General features: G+C 46.4%; 1 protein-coding gene across 1 annotated transcript in view; it reads left to right on the forward strand.

Annotated features, from left to right (window-relative positions):
- The window catches only part of LOC137562610 (complement C3-like), a 340,327-nt gene that overhangs the window by 162,994 nt on the left and 155,321 nt on the right, over positions 1–22,012 (forward strand). The window contains exons 25-26 of the mRNA XM_068274113.1: positions 12,078–12,156; positions 19,978–20,137. Coding sequence (XP_068130214.1) covers positions 12,078–12,156; positions 19,978–20,137 — 239 coding nt within the window. The remainder of the gene's footprint in view (positions 1–12,077; positions 12,157–19,977; positions 20,138–22,012) is intronic.

Raw genomic sequence — 22,012 nt, forward strand, 5'->3', positions numbered from 1 at the left:
TGGGGCCCACTAACTGACTGACTAATCCTGCGAATAAAACGGTTAAACACACGATATTCTGTCTAGCCAACAACAAACAAAAAGTAGCGTATCTTCAGAGACCCGGGATCATTTCTGTGTGTGCTGATAAGCAGGGTAGCGGAAAGTGAATGACTTGGAGAAAGTCGTTTATTCACGCAATATAAATAATTAATATATACAGACAATTATGAAAATCAACAATTATGAAAACAGCAATAGCCAGTATGAAAAATAAAAGAAGGGAGAAAATTACTTAGTTCCTGGAAAGATGTCCTTATTGTGGGAAGAATCATAAAGTCCTTGGTTTCAAAGTCCAGAGTTCAGACCAGGTGGATACCAGCATATCCTCAAGCTGGCATCTGATGAGTGCAAGATGGTTCAGTGTGGAGGACACTGAGTTTTAGTCCTCAGCCATTCTTATGCCCCTGCTTCAGTAGGAGGGAGTGAGGGCGGGCCCACACACCCCCTTAGAACATGAGATGAGTCCTGCCCTTGTCCTGGAGACCAGAAATCATGCCTTAACCATATATGGGCTCTATCTCACAGAACCGTACAGGTCAGGGCAGATTTACTAATATTTTCAGATCTGCCTCGATGTACCCAGCAGTCTGATACCAAACATGAGGGGTGGGACCCCTGTGGTACCATTAGGGCACTGTTGGACTGCCTAACGGGCAGTCTTTACCTCAGAAGGTTCTGAAATGTTCTCAGACCCAACGCCAGGCAGGGCCCTACCTGCTCTGTTAGTTTGGAGGGTCTGCCAGCCTGGCAACACAGAAAATATGATACATATAGCCATTTATGGAATATGAGAGACCCCTGGGATTTATACCAGGTCATTCCCAGGCAAAGGTTCTTTGAAGTTGGCAGCAGCAAGCCACATGTCGGCTCCCTGCTGGGAAAAGGAGTCGGAGTGTCTGAGTTCCCTCACTCTAAATTTGGTTCTGTCATGGTGTTTGTCACCTTATACCTGATGGATGGGCAATCAGCACAGCTTGAAGCCAGGGACTCTCTGGGCCCAGGCTCATTAGCATATCAAAAGAGCCATCCTGCAGTTAAGGTGATGCTATTCCTCTGCTAAGAAAGGACTGCAGACCTCCTACACACTAAATCCAGATTCTATCGATTTGAAGCGCAATCGACGCAGAGAATCGAGTGCGATCGCTTTTCTTCACGGGCGGTTCCAGGACGCGCCTGCGTCCCCGCAATCGTCCGTGACAGGGCCGAACATGCCGAACATCTGGCCCATGTTCGGCCGAACGGACCCGAACCCGAACATCCAGGTGTTCGCCCAACACTACCTATAATCTTCTCTGTGGATTTGACAACTCTCTGTAGCTTGTGCTTGTCACTCTCTGAGGAGCATAAAATCAACCCCCCAGTGATGTTTTACACAACCTGCTCACCCCCCATCAAGGTCTAAATGATATTGGCAAGGAATCATTAAAGGTAAGTATTTATTATTAATTAAGAACAATAAAGTTTTTTTTTTTCACTTTTTCACTTTTAACCATTATGATAATAGTTAGAGGCAGGGGCGTAACAATAGACCCTGCAAGGGATGCCTCCGCAGGGGGGCCCAGAAGCCACAGGGGGTCCGTGGGGGGAAAGTTTGAGAGACTGACAGCTAAGGGCATGGAGATAAAACGTATTCTGCTCTCCCACACAGATGGACTCATACACACTTTGGAATTTGTACACTGTCCCTGCTCCCTGGGGTTCGTAAAAAACATCTATCTCTCACTGCTGCAAAGCTCCGATGACCACATGTACAAGTTTTAGACTTTCCCTTTTTCACTCCTAGATTCTTATCACACAGACTAATGACCTTATGCCCTCAGATTACTTTTACAACACAATGGAGTGGAGATTGATGTCTTTACTGTTGCTGCTTCATTGAGAGCTTGTTAAAGGGAACCAGAGAGGACGAAGAAAAGCTTGTATACATACCTGGGGCTTCCTCCAGCCCCATACGCCTGGATCGCTCCCACGCCGCCGTTCTCCACTTGCTGGAACCGCCGGTACCGGGTCCCGTCATTGCCGCGAGTCGGCAAGTCGGCCGGCGGACGCGGCCAATTCTCCGCATCACAGGGGGCTCCCTCCATACAGGTACGCGTGTGGCTGCCTACTGCGCAGCCGCATGCGTACGGGTATGGAGGGAGCCCCTGTGATGCGGACAATTGGCCGCGTCCGCCGGAAATGACGGGCCCGGTACCGGCGGATCCAGGAAGTGGAGGATGGCGGCGTGGGAGCGATTCAGGCTTTTGGGGCTGGAGGAAGCCCCAGGTATGTATACAAGCTTTTTTCTATTTCAACGCAGCATTCCTCTCTGGTTCCCTTTAATGAAGTCCAAGATCTTGTAATAACAGTATCAATCAGTGACATTCTGAATGTTTTGCCAAAGTTATGCTGGGTTTACACCATACAATTTTAGATTCTCCTCTTAGATTTTTCTGTTAGATTTTCTGTTAGAAAGCATAATTAGATTATTTTCTGTAGAGAATGGTCATTATCTCTGGTGCATTGTCTTCTGCTGAGTAGAACAATGCCTAATTGCTCACAGATAGATTGTAAGATAGATACATTTCCAACATGTTGAACTTTATCTATCTGGCAGGGAAACCTAACAGAAAACTGTATGGTGTAAACCCAGCATTACAGTGAATACTATATCTTATGTTCAGCATGTCATTGTTGTTCCTCCATATAGCATGTGCTCTCATGTAGTAAAATAATAAGGCTGTGTGTGTGTGTATGTACTGGGAGCAGAGCTGCCACGAGGGACTTGTCAGCGGCAAGGGGCTGGAGGAAGCCCCGGGCAAGTAGATCTGGGGGTAGCATAGATTGCCTGACATTTCCTTTAAGTCTAAGTGTTTTTGTCTGCATGAGGAAAACACATTGGTCCTCAGTTTTCCTGTGCAGAAAGCGAGGGAGGTGGGGGGCCCCATCCAAAGTTTGCAGGGGGGGGGGCCATCCAAAGTTTCGCAGGGGGCCCAGTGATGTCTAGTTACGCCCCTGGTTACAGGGTAGAAAGGTACTCCGGTACCCATTTCACCTGTTGGGGAGGAAGGACATCTGGTGGCTCTCAGATTCCACCATTAATAGTTTTTTGGGGGCTTTCTGACTTCTTCTATATACAGTAATTACTGCCACTGCCACCTCCTCCTAGACACTGGACATGTGGATTAACTAGTTAACAAACTTAAGGGTTTTTCCCCTATAGGACCAGAGCAATGTTCACCTGTCAGTGCTTCTCCCATTCATTCACTAATAGCTTTATTACTACTAATCATAACAAAATATTCTACACCTTGGAATAGGATATATAGAAGGTATATTTTGCCACCAATTAGGCTTTTTTGGGTGGTACATTATGCTAAGAGAATTATTTATTCTAAATGCATTTTAATGGGAAAAATAAGGAAAAAATGCATCTTTTTTTTTTTCTCAGCTTTCAGCCGTTACAGTTTTAAAATAATACATGCTATTAATTAAAGTAATTAAAACCCATGTATTTTATTTGCCCATTTGTCCCGGTTATTACAGTGCCTAAATTGTTATTATTATTATCACAATGTATGGCGACAATATTTTGTTTTGGAAATAAAGGTGTATTTTTTCATTTTTGTGTCCGTCACTAATTACAAGCCCTATTTGCAAAAACAAAACAAAACACACCACATAAATATACACTCTTGAAATACATATTTAAAAAGTTTACTCCCTAAGTTAACTATTGATGTTTTTTATGTCACATTTTTTTATTAATGTTTTTATTTTGGTAACTATGGGAGGGAAGGTAAGGGCTTAATTACTGACATATTCAGTGTCCCGGTATTTTTCTTTATAGGGAAGTTTTAAGGTGTAATTTTACATTTTGGCCACTAGATATCCCCCATACTTTATTTTGAATTAACGTCTGATAATGTACACGCGTTACAGGAAGTAATGCATGTACGCAATAGTTGTCAATAACCGCCGGCATCTCAATAATGCCGGCATTCATTGATTTCGGGGACTCACATCAGTGAATGGTAACTGCATTCCCGTACACTGATCTGTACACTAACGGATCCCGACGAGAACGGTGCATGGGGGCCGACGGGAGTGCGCACAGTGGCTATCGGGGTGGTAGACTAATATCTACGTCCCTGGGAGTTCAAATGAAGTCCTGCGAGACGTAGATATACCGCCCACGGGCGGTAACTAGTTAGGCCCTTGTCCATAATCTTGTACAAGAGTGATCTCTGGGAGCGGGAGACTTCTCAAGACCCTTCTTCATTGTATTCCCCATGTTATGGAACATGTGGGTTAGTTTTGCTCAAAGAGTGGAGCTCCACACTACAGGGCTTCAAATTCTCTAGGGAATACTAGTGTGCATTTTGCATAAGAGATAAAGGTTTAACCACTTGATGACCCAGCCTTTACCCCCCTTAAGGACCAGCGCTGATTTTGCTGATCTGTGCTGGGTGGGCTCTACAGCCCCCAGCACAGATCAAACACCAGGCAGAGCGACCAGATTGCCCCCCTTTTTCCCCACTAGGGGGATGATGTGCTGGGGGGGTCTGATCGCTCCTGCCTGTGTGTAGCTGGCGGGGGGGGCACCTCAAAGCCCCCTCCACTGCAGGATTCACCCTCTCCCTCTCCTCCCTCCCTTCCCCGGAGATCGGAGGCTGCACAGGAACGGATCTGTCCTGTGCAGCCTCTAACAGGCTTCTGCCTGTCATGTGACAGCGATCCCCGGCCGCTGATTGGCCGGGGATCGCTGATCTGGTACAACGCTGCTACTGTTAGCAGCGTTGTACAAATGTAAACAAAGCGGATTATTTCCGCTTGTGTTTACATTTAGCCTGCGAGCCGCGATCGGCGGCCCGCAGGCTAAATGTGAATTGACAGGAAGCAACCGCTCACGCGAGCGGCTGTTTCCTGATTAATTAGCCTGCAGCCGGCGACGCAGATCTGCGTCGCTGGTCCTGCAGCTGCCACTTTGCCGCCGCACGTTATGAGTGCGCGGTGAGCAAGTGGTTAATAGTGCTTGGTGGGGGGACCCCATTCTGTTCATGTTACATAGTTACACAGTAACTTGGGTTGAAAAAAGACATACGTCCATCGAGGTTAACCAGATAACAAAGTACAACACCAGCCTGCTCCCTCACATATCCCTGTTGATCCAGAGGAAGGCGAAAAACCCATACAAGGCGTGGTCCAATTAGCCCCAAAAGGGAAAAAATTCCTTCCCGACTCCAGATGGCAATCAGATAAAATCCCTGGATCAACATCATTGGGCATTCCTAGTAATTGTAGCCATGGATGTCTTTCAACGCAAGGAAAGAACTAAGCCCCCTTTAAATGCAGGTATAGAATTTGCCATAACTACTTCCTGTGGCAATGCATTCCACATCTTCATCACTCTGACTGTAAAGAACCCTTTCCTAAATAAATGGCTAAAATGTTTTTCCTCCATGCGCAGATCATGTCCTGTGGTCCTTTGAGAAGGCCTTGGGACAAAAAGCTCATCCGCCAAGCTATTATATTGCCCTCTGACGTATTTATTCATGTTAATTAGATCCCCTCTAAGGTGTCTTTTCTCTAGACTAAATAAACCCAGTTTATCTAACCTTTCTGGGTAATTGAGACCTTCCATCCCACGTATCAATTTTGTTGCTCGTCTCTGCACCTGCTCTAAAACTGCAATATCTTTTCACACTGTGGTGCCCAGAACTGAATTCCATATTCCAGATGTGGCCTTACTAGAGAGTTAAACAGGGGCAATATTATGTTAGCATCTCACGTTTTTATTTCCCTGTTAATGCATCCCAAAATTTTGTTAGCTTTAGCTGCAGCGGCTTGGCATTGAGTACAATTATTTAAATTATTGTCGATGAGTACTTCTAAGTCCTTCTCCAAGTTTGATGTCCCCAACTGTATCCCATTTATTTTGTATGGTGCTAGACCATTAATACGACCAAAATGCATGACTTTACATTTTTCAATATTGAATTTCATCTGCCATTTATGTGCCCATATAGCCATCCTATCCAGATCCTGTTGCAGTATGTCCCTATCTTCCTGTGAGTTGGTTATTCTGCACAATTTTGTGTCATCTGCAAAAATAGCAACATTGCTTACTACTGCATCTACTAGGTCATTAATAAATAAATTGAAGAGCACTGGACCCAGTACAAACCCCTGTGGGACCCCACTGCTTACAGTCACTCATTTTGAGTATAATCCTGTAATGATCTGCTCTGCTGTCTGCACAGGCAGACAGCTGTTTGACCATTCTTTAGGTCTGAATGCTACAGGTCTCTGGAAAAGAGACCTGTCTTCACTTTGCAAGTTTCAGAGTTGCTCTGCTGGTGAGGAATTTGCATACACTTGTCATGCAAATTGCTTAGCTGTTTCCTCTGATGGCTTGCAGTATAAAAACCATTTCTTCCCAGAATTCCTTGCTGGTCATGATGGTTTGTTCCTGCTAACTCTCCTGGAGTATCAGCCTTGCTATTGTTTGCTAAGATTATCTTAGAGTAATTCCTTGGGACTGCACTAGGCATCCCTTCTAGCGCAGTCAGGTTGTATTATCTGTTTTGCCTTGATTCTGTTTATCTGTTGCGATTGTCTTGTCACCAGTGGCGGTTGACAAGAAATCGTTCTGCCTGTACCCTGTCTTAGGGGTGCTAGCCAGAGCAGCGGTTGCTACTGGTAGACCCATCTATTTGTCTGTCTGGATCGCATCCGCTCTAGCGGCAGTGGCGGTGGGTTCTTCTGTGCTCTGTCTGGGAGTGTAGGCCAGAGCTGCGGTTGCTGCTGGCTGCTCCTTCTCTCTGTCTTGTCTGGTACGAACGCTTGCAGTAGGCTCGGTGAGGTAACCGTTTAGCAAGCGTTCACATTCTCTATTTCGTGTTTGTGTTTCATTGGTTAGTTAGGGTGGCACGCTAATCACTGGGCGCCTAACGCGCGGTGATCGTGTCTTAAACGCGTTCGCTGTTGCGAATGAGTGCGGTGTGCACATTTAGCTAGCGTTTGTTATTTTCCTTGATGTTCTGATCGTTGTTATTTGCTATGTCTTTCTTGCTACACTTGTGCTCTGTCTAATTCGGTCTTGTGTCACTTTTGGCAATCGCCACTCTTGCGATTGCGTTCCCACTTCGGTTCCGTTGTTGTGTGTTCACCGTCGCTGGGTGGCGACTAGATTGGTGGACACACATACATCCTGTCTCTGTGCTCTCTCTCTTTAAGGGCTATCTTGCCTTGCATTGCTTCAACTCGTACAATTCCCAACTGGCATCTGTGGCCGTGCAGAGGCTGTGTTCCTCTGCACTCCACAGCTCCATCTGCCGGTGGGAATTGCCCTCTACAGGTGCATAGCACCCAAGCTGGGTTCTGTAAAATTACACGCTTGGAGGATTTCCGCAGTGTCAGCGCGCATCTTGTGCTCTGCCCATGGAAATAATTCCGCAATCGTCACAGATCCATTGACTACAACTCTTTGTTTTCTGTCCATTAGCCAGTTCCCTATCCATGCACACAGACTCTTCCCCAGTCCTTGCATCCTCAACTTTTGCACCAGACTTTTGTGTGGAACAGTGTCGAAGGCCTTTGCAAAGTCCAAGTATATCACATCTACAGCATTCCCAATATCCACATTAGCGTTCACTACTTCATAAAAGCTGAGCATGTTAGTCAAACAGGACCTGTCTTTAGTAAACCCATGTTAATGCTGAGAAATAAGATTATTTTCTACTATGAAGTCATGTATAGTATCTCTTAGTAACCCCTCAAATAGTTTGCATACAACTGATGTTAAGCTTACAGGTCTATAATTTCCTGGATCAGATTTTTTGCCCTTCTTAAATAATGGGAAAACGTGGGCTGTACGCCAATCCACTGGGACTCTGCCAGTTGCAAGAGAGTCACAAAAGATAAGATAAAGGGGTTTATCTATAACTGAACTTAATTCCCTTAGGACCCAAGGATGCATGCCATCTGGGCCAGGTGCCTTGTCTATTTTTAATTTATTTAGTCTTGCCTTCACTTCTTCCTGCGTTAAGTATTTAATATTACAGTTGGAAGATTGAGACTCTTCTGCATCTGTAATTTGCAACGATGATGTTTCCCTTGTGAAGACAGAAGCAAAGAAAGCATTTAATAATTCTGCCTTACCTTGGTCATCCGCCATTGAGTTCCCACCCTCATCCTTTAAGAGTCCAATACAGTCAACCTTTCTTTTTTTAGAGTTGATGTACTTGTAAAACATTTTTGGGTTAGATTTGATATCCCTCGCGATTTGATTTTCAGCTTCAATCTTTGCCAGCCTAATTTCTTTTTTACAACTTTTATTGCACTCCTTATAATTGCTTAACGCAGCCTCGGTCCCCTCCTGTTTTAGGATCCTATATGCATTCTTTTTCTTTTGTGTTCAGGTATTGAAGCATACATTTAGTACCTATCATACTTAGAACTAAACATATATGTGTTGCCTTTTATTTATGTTTTTGTTACAAGAGTTAATAAACCAGCATCCTGCCTGTGCAGTCAGAGAAGTTCTATAACGGCAGCAGCTCTCCTGAAGAGTAATTAAAAGACAAACACTTGGCTGAACAAACACTGCTGATAATAAGATAATAATAATTCAAAAAGTCTTGTTTTTCCTCTGTGCTTGAGCTGAATGAATCAGATTAATGGCATACTGACATGGCTACTTCTTTCAGCTTTACGCTGGTTGAACTCGATGAACGTATGTCTTTTTTCCACCAAAATAACTATGTGACTATGTAACTATGTAGACTTAAAATTGAATCTCTTAAAGGACTTATGTGGGGAAACAATTGTTACAAGAATTAGCAATTGTTACTTAACTTATCCCAGCCCTTAGATGTCATCTGAATCCCTCGCATGCTCCCACTAGTGACCTTGATATGCATAGCACATTTGGTGGTGTTTTGTTACTTTGTAAATAACCTAGAAAGCGGGCCCCATAGTATTCAATAGAGAGCTGCAACCTGGCATTTTCCCTGCATTTTTCAACATTAAAGGTTCTGATTAGATCAAACTGCAGAACTACAACTTAGAATATCAAATTCCCAATCCTTTAAATGCCAGTCTAGATATAGTCAAGGGTGTAATCACAGGGGAGCAGACCCTGTGACTGCAGGGGGGCCCAGAGCTGTAAGGAGGGCCCCCAACTACTACTTCACTACCTCTGATTACTGGCTAATTGCCTTTGTGTGAGGCATCGCGGGAAAGCAGCCGCCTCTACTCAGCGTGAGGCGGCTGCTTCCCTCAAGGGCATGACGAAGCGCGGAGAAACCGCCACGTCTGAAGCGGCGGTTAGCACGCATGGCCCTGAGACACCGCAGAGCGGTGCTGCTGTGGCTGGGACTCATAGTCCCTCTAGATTCAGAGTGACGCGCGTGCGCGCGGAGAGGCAGAGCATATATGGCAGCCAGAAAAAGGTCAGCTGACCTGCTCGGTCAGCTGACGACTAGGCCTCTTCTCATTGGTCCAGCACTTAGGGAGTTGCTGGAGAGATCACTGTGTATTTATACTGCCGGCTGTTCAGTTGCTGGTTGTCTGGCGTTGCGAACACAACGTGGTAGCACTCAGACCTTAGTCAGATCCTAAAGTGTGCCGGGACCAGCTGGAGCTGTAATCCTACACTTAGCTAGATTCTGTTGATAGCTTAAAGTACTAGTTTTATTGTGATTATCTGTTATGACCTTTTGGCTTGCCTGACTAATCTCCTGAACTCTGATCCTGTACCTCGATATTTCTGATACTCTGTCGCCGAACCCCGGCTCGCCCTAAGACTCTGCATCTGCCTCCTGATTCTGTACCTCGATATTTCTGATACACTGTTGCCGAACCCTGCCTGTTTATTAGACTCCGCATGTGCCTTCTGAATCTGTACTTTATCTGTCTGTGTGTTTACGACCTGGCTTGTCCGACCTCGAGAACCGACCTTACTGTTAGAGGCGGTTCCCAGTCCTGTTAGTGACACCTCTTCCTGAGTGTCACTATCAGAGAGTCCTTCCTATCTTAGCCTGACTCCTCCCTCCTAGGAGAGTTCAGGCCTTCGGAAGGAATCCGTGCAGTACTCCTTACTGCCTTGAGGCCTAGGCCTCTTAGTGTTACAGTTACACCAAACACTACACTCTACTCAGGTGTCCAGAGGTTAGCTAGTATATCGGATTATCGGTGATACTGCAGATCATCTATAATCTGGTATCTATCTGTATTCCCAGTGATACTGCAGATCACCGGTAATCAGATCCTCTCTGTGTTACACCGATCGTTACACTTTGATACAGGGTTTGAACCTTTGACCAGGATTTGAATCCTGGCTCAAGCTATTACATAAAACAGGAGTCTTTGGGCAACACTCCCTAATGATCCTGGCCACCCATGGAGCCAAGTGAAGCTAAGTCGACCATGGAGCTTAGTGGCTGCAGCCCCGAAGCGCATTGAGTCAGCCAGGAGAAAAGCCCAACATGTATCTTGTCTTGATAAAGGGGCCCACCCTTCAGATCATGTTATGGGTGAGAGGCTGATGATGGCCATACTTGTTTTATGGCACTTGCAAGATTGGTCTCCAGGCTGTGAGGGTCACAAAGGGTATGAGAGAGAGGATGTGAACATTGGAGGGCCAATCAAAGTTTTGCTGGTAGGGGTCACATGATTTATAATTACACCCTGGATGTAGTTAAAGGGTAGTTTGCTTGGACCTTCCCTTTAAAAATGTATATGATGGACAATGTTTTTTGCAAATGGGGCCTGATTCACTAACATTAATGTTGCACTGAGGTTGAAAAGAATGTTAAAGGAGTTCTGTGGGGGTGTGCTGAGGGTAAAGACACTTACCTGGGGCTTCTATCAGCCCCCGGTAGCAGTAATGACCAACACGTCCTCCTCCGATCTGCCGCTCTCCACCGCAGGCTCCGGTCTAGCGAGGCATGCTTTCCAACTGCGGCTGCGCGGCCCTGCTCGCTCCCGCACACATCATCGGAAGCGTACTGCGCAGGTGCAGTACAAGAAACCGTTCGTACTGCGCCTGCACAGTAAGCTTTCGATGACGCGATCGGGAGCACGCATTATTCGGCTGTGTCAGACGAATAAATGGGCGGTGCCGGCGGCGGGGAACAGCAGATCGGAGGAGGATGGCATGGGACATTACTGCTACAGGGGGCTGATCGAAGCCCCAGATAAGTGTCTGTTTTTACCCTCAGCACACCCCCACAGAACCCCTTTAAAGTTATTATAAAAAACAAGCTATCAACCTATAAATCATAGTTAAAAAGAGTATAGGAGGCACTCGAAAAGGATTAAATAGAAAACCCAGTTTAAAAAGGTGACCTTCTCTGAAGATAATATTGGTTCAATACTAAAGCCAGTGAGTTTTGTAGGCTATACCCTAGCATATATGGTGTACTTGCCTTATTATTTATCACATTAAGCCAGCACTAGGTACCTTATAAAGTGTGCATAGCCCATTGAAAGGTGTAATTTTGGGGGTTAATTTTTTGGAGGATTTATAATTTTACTAATATCTACCTATTTTTTATTTTAAGGAAGTAAGATTTTTAAACTGTAATCTTGACTCTAAAAACCCTCTGGACTGCCCCCCAACCCTTCCACAGGTAACCATTCATGTTCTGGAAGTAATTTGGTGCAATAGTTGCTGCGTCTACGCAGTTTGTACCACTGTGCTGTGAGCCCATGCGCACAGTGATGCTAAGATCGCCGGAAGAGCGGACGCATGGCGTGGGAACTGCCCAATTGCGCGCGCAGTGGTACAAACTGCCTCTATTGCACAGAACTACTTCCAGGGCATAGATGGCACCCCGGGGCAGGGCCGAGGCATGGTCCAGAGGGTTTTTAGAGTCATTGGGGGCGATTGGGGGGAAAAGCACATTACAGACTGCTTCCCCTCAGGTTTATGCATCTAAACAGGTAATTACTTTTAAGCCATGATTGTTGCCTTGGATATACCTTAAGCTTGTGCATTGGCATGGTTCTAACCTTTGTAATAATTTATATAATTTGCTTTCACTGAACAGGTGAATCTAGAGTAATGAGGTTCCGTGTGAATGAAGAGGCCGCTTTTTCAGCTTTCAAATATCCCCCAGCCAACACATGGTAATATAAACAGTGTTATTGCATTTGGTTAATGAGCTGGAAATCAATCTGGGCTGCATGCAAAGCTTATGTAGATTGTGCACTGGGTCCGTCAGATTCAGGAGGACGTGCGTCTGATTGGGCTACATTTAAAAAGGGTGCCCGTTAAAGAGAAACTGCAGTGAAAATAACATCATGAAAAAAAAGTGCTTAATTCTTACAATAATTATTTATAAATTATTTAGTGTTTGCCCATTGTGAAACCTTTCCTCTCCCTGATTTATACTCTGACATTTATCACATGGTGACATTTTTATTGCTGGCAGGTGAAGTCAGTGGAGGGAGATGCTGCTTTTTTGCAACAAGGCTCCCACGGTGTGATGTCAGTACCTAGGTATGACACACTGGGGGAGGGGTTTTACCATAATATCAGCCATACAGAGCCCTCTGATGATCAGTTTGTGAAAAGGAAAACATTTATCGTGGGAAAGACAATATTGGCTATTAATTGGGATGAAGTCCAATTGGGATTAGAGCTGGGCTGAACGGTTCGCCTGCGAACGGTTCCATGCGAACTTCAGTGGTTCGCGTTCGCGTCCCGCAGGCGAACCTTTGCGGAAGTTCGGTTCACCCCATAATGCACATGGAGGGTCAACTTTGACCCTCTACATCACAGTCAGCAGGCCCAGTGTAGCCAATTAGGCTACACTAGCCCCTGGAGCCCCACCCCCCCTTATATAAGGCAGGCAGCGGCGGCCATTACGGTCACTCGTGTGCTGCCTGCGTTAGTGAGAGTAGGGCGAGCTGCTGCAGACTGTCTCTCAGGGAAAGATTAGTTAGGCTTAACTTGTTCCTGTCTGGCTGCATACCTGTTCTGTGAACCCACCACTGCATACCTGTGCTGTGAACCCACCACTGCATACCTGTGCTGTGAACCCACCACTGCATACCTGTTCAGTGAACCCACCACTGCATACCTGTGCTGTGAACCCACCACTGCATACCTGTTCAGTGAACCTGCCACTGCATACCTGTTCTGTTCAGTGGACCCGCCACTGTATACCTGTTCATTGAACCCACCACTGCATACCTGTGCTGTGAACCCACCACTGCATACCTGTTCTGTGAACCCACCACTGCATACCTGTGCTGTGAACCCACCACTGCATACCTGTTCAGTGAACCTGCCACTGCATACCTGTTCTGTTCAGTGGACCCGCCACTGTATACCTGTTCATTGAACCCACCACTGCATACCTGTGCTGTGAACCCACCACTGCATACCTGTTCTGTGAACCCACCACTGCATACCTGTTCAGTGAACCCGCCACTGCATACCTGTTCTGTTCAGTGGACCCGCCACTGTATACCTGTTCAGTGAACCTGCCACTGCATACCTGTTCTGTTCAGTGGACCCGCCACTGTATACCTGTTCATTAAACCCACCACTGCATACCTGTGCTGTGAACCCACCACTGCATACCTGTTCTGTGAACCCGCCACTGTATACCTGTTCTGTTTAGTGAACACGCCACTGTATACCTGTTCTGTTTAGTGAACCCGTCACTGTATACCTGTTCTGTTTAGTGAACCCGCCACTGCATACCTGTTCTGTTCAGTGGACCCGCCACTGTATACCTGTTCAGTGAACCCGCCACTGCATACCTGTTCTGTTCAGTGAACCCGCCACTGCATACCTGTTGTGTTCAGTGAACCTGCCACTGCATACCTGTTCTGTGAACCCGCCACTGTATACCTGTTCTGTTTAGTGAACCCGCCACTGTATACCTGTTCTGTTTAGTGAACCCGCCACTGCATACCTGTTCTGTTCAGTGAACCCGCCACTGTATACCTGTTCAGTGAACCCGCCACTGCATACCTGTTGTGTTCAGTGAACCTGCCACTGCATACCTGTTGTGTTCAGTGAACCTGCCACTGCATACCTGTTCTGTGAACCCGCCACTGTATACCTGTTCTGTTCAGTGAACCCACCGCATCAGTGCGCATACCTGTGCAGTTAAGTGAACCCACCTACCTACGTGAGTGCACGCAGTGTGATATACCACTCCGTGCATACCCGATATGGACAAAACAGGTAGAGGAAGAGGTAGTGCCAGAGCCAGAGGAAGGCCACCCGGCAGATCTGCGCGAGGTCGTGTAAATGTAATTTCGTGTGGACCTGGCCCACAGTACAGTGCTCGGAAGGAGGCACGTCCCATCACCTCCCAAGATTGTCAGGACGTGGTTGAGTATTTAGCGACACAGAACACCTCATCTTGCTCAGCCACCAGCGCTACTACTAGCACCACTTCCGCTACATTTGACACTTCGCAAGAATTATTTAGTGTTGAAATCACTGATGCACAGCCATTGTTGTTACAGCCAGATGAATTTTCACCAGCTCATATATTTGAGTTACCCGGCAACACTATGGATGTAACGTGTAAGGAGGATGAAGGACCTACTGATGGTGCATGTTTGGATTTGTCTGCGGCAAGCGAAGCTGGGCAGGATGATTACGATGATGACGATGATAGGGATCCTCTGTATGTTCCCAATAGAGGAGATGAAGAGGGGGACAGTTCAGAGGGGGAGTCAGAGAGTAGTAGGAGGAGAGAAGTTGCTGAAAGAAGCTGGGGCAGCTCTTCGTCAGAAACAGCTGGTGGCAGAGTCCGGCACCATGTATCGCCACCTATGTACAGCCAGCCAACTTGCCCTTCAGCATCAGCTGCTGAGGTGACGGTCCCCATAGTGCCCACATCCCAGGGTGGCTCAGCGGTGTGGAAATGTTTTAATGTGTGTGCCTCAGATCGGACCAAAGCCATCTGTTCGCTCTGCCAACAAAAATTGAGCCGTGGAAAGGCCAACACTCACGTAGGGACAAGTGCCTTACGAAGGCACCTGGAGAAAAGGCACAAACAGCAATGGGATGGCCACCTGAGCAAAAGCAGCAGCAGCACACAAAAGCAAAGCCACCCTCCTTCTCCTCTTCCTCCTCCATCAGGTGCATTATCTGCTTCTGCCGCTTTCTCCCTTCCACCTTCACAGGCACCCTCCTCCACTCCGCCTCTGCCCTTGAGCGGTTCCTGCTCCTCTGCCCACAGCAGCAGTCAGGTGTCCGTGAAGGAAATGTTTGAGCGGAAGAAGCCAATTTCGGCCAGTCACCCCCTTGCCCGGCGTCTGACAGCTGGCGTGGCGGAACTGTTAGCTCGGCAGCTGTTACCATACCGGCTGGTGGACTCTGAGGCCTTCCGTAAATTTGTGGCCATCGGAACACCGCAGTGGAAGATGCCAGGCCGCACTTATTTTTCGAGAAAAGCCATACCCCAACTGCACCGTGAAGTTGAGAGGCAAGTGGTGTCATCTCTTGCGAAGAGCGTTGGGTCAAGGGTACACCTGACCACGGATGCCTGGTCTGCCAAGCACGGGCAGGGCCGCTACATTACCTACACAGCCCATTGGGTGAACCTGGTGGTGAACGATGGCAAGCAGGGCGCAGCGGACCAAATTGTGACACCTCCACGGCTTGCAGGCAGGCCTCCTGCCACCTCCTCTCCTCCTGCTACATGCTCTTCGCTGTCCTCTTCCTCCTTGGCTGAATGGCAGTTCTCCTCTCCAGCTACACAGCCCCAGCTCCGCAGGGCCTATGCTGCATGCCAGGTAAGACGGTGTCACGCCATCTTAGACATGTCTTGTCTCAAAGCGGAGAGTCACACTGGAGCAGCTCTCCTGGCTGCTCTTAAGAAACAGGTGGATGAGTGGCTGACCCCGCACCACCTGGAGATAGGCAACGTGGTGTGCGACAACGGCAGCAATCTGTTTGCCGCTTTGCATATGGGGAAGCTGACACACATACCCTGCATGGCACATGCCATGAATCTAGTGGTTCAAAGATTTGTGGCAAAGTACCCTGGCTTAGCGAATGTCCTGAAGCAGGCCAGGAAGTTCTGTGGGCATTTGAGGCGGTCTTACACAGCCATGGCACGCTTTGCGGAAATTCAGCGCAAAAACAACATGCCGGTGAGACGCCTCATTTGCGATAGCCCGACTCGCTGGAACTCGACCCTGCTCATGTTCTCCCGCCTGCTAGAACAGAAGAAAGCCGTGACCCACTACCTCTACAACTACAGTAGAATGAAACAGTCTGGGAAGATGGGGATGTTCTGGCCCGACAACTGGACACTGATGGAAAATGCATGCAGGCTCATGCGGCCGTTTGAGGAGGTGACCAACCTGGTGAGCCGCAGTGAGGGCACCATCAGCGACTTAATTCCCTACGCTTACTTCTTGGAGTGTGCTGTGCGTAGAGTGGCGGATGAAGCTGTGAATGAGCGTGACCAGGAACCGTTACGGCAGGAACAGGCATGGGACCAATTTTCATCAGACCCAGCTGTTTCCTCAACACCTGCGGCAGCACAGAGGGGGGAGGAGGAGGAAGAAGAGAAGTCGTGTGCAGAAGACGAGTCAGACTCAGAGGATGATGAGCAAGGTGTTTCTTTGGGGGAGGAGGAGGAGGAGGAGGAGGAGGGGACAGCGGCAGGAGAACAACCTCAGCAGGCATCGCAAGGGGCTTGTGCTGCTCAACCTTCCCGTGGTATTGTTCGCGGCTGGGGGGAGGAGGTTGACTTACCTGACGTCACTGAGGAAGAGCAAGAGGAGATGGAGGGTACTGGATCCGACTTTGTGCAGATGTCGTCTTTTATGCTGTCCTGCCTGTTGAGGGACCCCCGTATAAAAAACCTCAAGGGGAATGACCTGTACTGGGTGGCCACACTACTAGACCCTCGGTACAGGCACAAAGTGGCGGACCTGTTACCAACTCACCGGAAGGTGGAAAGGATGCAGCACATGCAGAACCAGCTGTCAACTATGCTTTACAATGCCTTTAAGGGTGATGTGACGGCACAACGCCAGCAAGGTACCACTGCCACTAATCCTCCTCCCGTGTCCACGCAGTCAAAGACAGGACGCTCCAGCGATCTCATGGTGATGTCGGACATGCGGACGTTCTTTAGTCCAACGCCTCGCCGTAGCCCTTCCGGATCCACCCTCCACCAACGCCTGGAACGGCAGGTAGCCGACTACCTGGCCTTAAGTGTGGATGTAGACACTGCTGTGAACAGCGATGAGGAACCCTTGAACTACTGGGTGCGCAGGCTTGACCTGTGGCCAGAGCTGTCCCAATTTGCCATCCAACTTCTCTCCTGCCCTGCCGCAAGCGTCCTGTCAGAAAGGACCTTCAGCGCAGCTGAAGGCATTGTCACAGAGAAGAGAAGTCGCCTAAGTCACAAAAGTGTTAAGTACCTCACCTTTATCAAAATGAATGAGGCATGGATCCCGGAGGGCTGCTGCCCGCCCCAAGACTGAGTCAGTCCCCGCACACACAGCATCTCTGCCTGCACGCCGTGTGACTGGCTGCCTGGCCTGCCCCAAGAAGACTAAGTCGCTCCCAGTCCCTCCACACAGCATGTCTGCCTGCAGGCCGCTTGACTACCTTCTCCGCCACCACCAACAGGGTCCGGGACTCCAGGCGGATTGCTGAATTTTTTAGGCCGCTGCTAGCAGCGGCCGCTGTAATAATTTTTCTGGTGCGTGTACATGACTGCCTAATTTTTCTGGCTGCACTGCGGGCAGCTGCAACAACAAAAGAAAAGGCATGTACATGCGCCCATTCCCCTTCGTGATCATTACCTTGCCGTGGTGAAGGGGCTTGCGTATCACAATGAAGCAATGACCGGCGCCTAGATGAGTGTCTCGGGGGGCACACCCACGATAATAAGGTCGTTGCCTCATTGTGGTCAGACCAAATTTGATCAGCTGGACAGTCACTGTTCTGTCATTCAGCTACATCAGCCAGGCGACCATATGGGCTGTAAAGCCACCAAAACCTGCACTCTCGCCATGGTGCGCACCAGTCCAGCACGGCCATCACTACACAAACAGCTGTTTGCGGTGCGTTACACGGTGAGTTTGGTGTGTCAGTGTGAAGCAGTACCTTAATTACACTACCAGATTGATGTATACACATGCAAGATGTTTGAAAGCACTTTAGGCCTGTCATTTAGCATTCAATGTGATTTCTGCCCTTAAAACGCTGCTTTGCGTCAAATCCAGATTTTTCCCCGGGACTTTTGGCATGTATCCCACTCCGCCATGCCCCCCTCCAGGTGTTAGACCCCTTGAAACATCTTTTCCATCACTTTTGTGGCCAGCATAATTATTTTTTTTTTTCAAAGTTCGCATCCCCATTGAAGTCTATTGCGGTTCGCGAACTTTAACGCGAACCGAACCTTCCGCGGAAGTTCGTGAACCAGGTTCGCGAACCTAAAATCGGAGGTTCGGCCCAACTCTAATTGGGTGAAGTTCAGGGTAATGTCAGTAGTAGAATATTGGTAAATATGACTGGCCTGAGTCCCGACAAAAGCTCTCAGTTGAAAAGTAGCTGCAGCCATATCTCTTCTCTCCCAGGGTTCTCCTCCGCAGAGTGCTACTCGGTCGGACCTCCTTAAAAAATGCAAATTCAAAAGATACCTGCAGCACTGGAGAATAAGCAACACACATTGGGACAAAAAAATGCCTCCCCCCCCCCCCCAGGTGATATGGGTATAGGGTTACTGAAGCAACCTTTACTCATTTAGCAACCTTTACTCATTTCACAAAGAATTAAAAAAAAAAAAAAAAAAAAAAGAAAGAAGTATTTTATTATTCTTAAATAATCATAAATATTTACCTTTAACCAGTAGACCACTTATGGCCCGTACTCACGGGCTGCAAAAGTGGCCTGTCACCAGTACACGTGAGCGTGTGGGCGACAGGCCGGCGACAGCTCCTCGCCAGGTCCCTCCGCGTACACACGCAGAAGAAGGACCAGCGGCACGACGGAAGCTGTCGCCGACGTTCCTCCTCCCCCCGCCGGAAGCTCCGCATACCTCAATGGAGGTTGCTGTCGCTAGTCCGCGTACTCACGCGGACTAGCGACAGTTGCGGCGGAGTTGCAGTTCGGGGTGCGCGCCTGTGCAACGGCGCATACTCACGGGCGACCTGTCGCCGCAACACGCGCGCGCCGCGTGTTGCGGCGACAATTGTAGCCCGTGAGTATGGGCCATAAGAGTTTTTTTACCCTTCTGGACCAGAGCAATTTTTACCTTTTAGCACTCCTCCCACTTAGTCGCACTTTAGTGATAACTTTATCACTATTTATCACAACAAAATTATCTATTTATCTTGGGTTTTTTCTTCGCCACCAAATAGGTTCTCTTTGGGTGGTACTTTTTACTATGAATTATTTTAACAATGCAAGGCTTGCTACCCCCTGCATAGGTATCTCATTGTAGACAGACTTGGCCTGCAGGTGATACCTTCACAGCTACTTTCCATCTAGCCGGCATATACGAGAAAGAGTGGAGCGCCGTTGCTGACATTCGGGGCATATGCTCTGAATATCTCAGCCTAGTGATGCCACTGATAACAAAAAAAAATATTCCAAATACATATAGTGTTAGACCTACGCTTGGTCCTGAACCAATTTGAGGGTAAAATTACAATATGGAGGACTTTCCTCTGTCATTAATAGGTAGAATAAACCCAATAAAAGTTATATTACTACAAACAGTAGACCAAAGTATTGAGCGACTGGATCCATCCTTCTTGAGTATACACTTACTTTAATAAGGGTCACAAGGTTGGGGGCTCAGATGCTAACATTGTATGATGCTCCAATCAGAACACTAAATATTTTGTTGTATGATGCCTGGAAATTCTGATGGTGGTCCTGCTAGTGGGTTTGCAGCGTACACATTGTTGGTAAACCGTCTTCGGCTCACTGTGACTATCAATCCCCAGGCTCACTGCTTACGTTGTGAGGATTCTCTCCTTGGCCAGTAACTTAACCCACATTGATCAAGATAACGTCTGTGAGTCAGTCAAGTGGCTAATATTAGGAAAGCAGAATCCTGATGGAGAATTCACAGAATCAGGAGAAATAATTACACCAGGCATTCAGGTATGTGCAGTCATGAATATACACACAATGACTAACTTTTTGTTTCCTATATATTAATATATATTAGTTCAGATTAAAGTCCAACGTATCCCAAAATGGAACAAATAAAATGTATTGAAAATTGAGATATTAAATAATAGAAATGGTGTGTAGAAGTGGTGGATAGAAGAATACCTGTTGCATGAGCCATGTGCGTTACATAGTTCCATGGTTAGTTTGGTTGAAAAATGGACATCCGTCCATCAAGTCCAACCAGAAAAAAAACAATTAAAGTGGACCCAAATTAAAAAGATTTCAGAAATAAAATCTATTTTCTAACTTATAATAATAAATGGCAGCCTTTTTTCAGCTGCATGACGACAAATATAATATATTTTACATTTATTGGAGGAACCCCTCCCGTCCTTTCATATTGTCGAGACAGAATCCAGCAGACTGGTGGAGGAGATAAAAAACAAAAACAAAACACAGGCTGCTGCTGATGATGTAGAAAAAGTAAAGCTTGGGCTACTCGCATCAACAAGGAATACAACATTTATTAGTATACAAAACTCACAGATCAATTCTCAAAGAATAATACACATTAACCCATTAGTGCCAACAATACAAAAAGATTAAAAACACAAGCTTAGCAGATAGCTTCACAGATCAACTGTTTTCACCTTATCAGCTCCATAATGAAATACATGTGTGTTTTAAATAATCCCCCACACGTCCATCACACCCCCACGCATTCAGCCCAAAGCGCACCGTGCCCTGCGTTATTTCACCAGTTATGTATATACAGCCAGGGATCTAGCTACAGTCCAGCAATAACTTGGACTTCTGTCGATCGTAATCAACACATTAGGATTTTTCTAAATTTCGCGTACATTTTCGCAATTACACTTGTACGTAATTACAGTTTGCAAATTCTATTGATTTCGTGTAGCCATTCGTAATTTTGTATGAAATTTCAAGAAATTATGTGAAATTTTGCGTAATTTCTTGCTGATTTTAGCAGTGAATAGCAAGGTCCCCATATGTGCTATTGACACCAAAATTGCTTCATATGTTAAGGAGAATCGTGGGTACAAAATAAAAAAAAGAATTTTGCAAAAAGACCTTTTGGTTTTTGAGAAACTCAATTTTAAAAAAGCAAGCAAAAATTGGTTTTTAAACTTAGAAAAGGGACAGTTTAAAAACCATTTTATTTGCATATTTAAAATCGAGTTTCTCAAAAATTAAAAGGTCCTTTTGAAAAATTATTTTTGTGACTTATACACACTATTCTGCTTAACATATGTAGCAATTTTGGTAGCAAGAGCATGTATGGGAGCTTCGCTATTAACCTCTAAATTCGGCAGAAAATTACGCGAAATTTACGCGTACGTACAAAAAGGACGCCAGGACAAAAAGGGCGCGGGGTGTAAACGCTAATGAACAATTAATCTTTAATAGCGTTTATAAAAATAGTGTGCTATATTTCGTTTACAAATAATGTTTAACAAATTTATAAATCATTAAATAATGTTTATGAAATCGGCAATTGTGAAAACTTTAATCTTTCCTGTTTCAAAAGTGAAACTTATAATTACGTTTATTAAAATAACGATAATATATGATTAATTGTTATAATTGTATATTATTGTGAATAACCTTCATTTATGGTTTGTTCTTATAATTAAAATCTGAAAATATTCTTTATAACGATGATATAAATATAACTACGTTCGTAATAAGTGTTGTAAAACATTAGTAAATATTACTAAAATTGTAGTAAAACTATACCTAAGCCTACTCTCACACAGAACCCTCCCTGTACCTATCCCTAACCCCTAGACCCCCCTGGTGGTGCCTGAACCTAAGACCCCCCTGGTGGTGCCTAAACTTAAG

This window comes from Hyperolius riggenbachi, chromosome 3 (assembly GCF_040937935.1).
Source record: "Hyperolius riggenbachi isolate aHypRig1 chromosome 3, aHypRig1.pri, whole genome shotgun sequence".
In the NCBI taxonomy this organism is placed as follows: Eukaryota; Metazoa; Chordata; class Amphibia; order Anura; family Hyperoliidae; genus Hyperolius; species Hyperolius riggenbachi.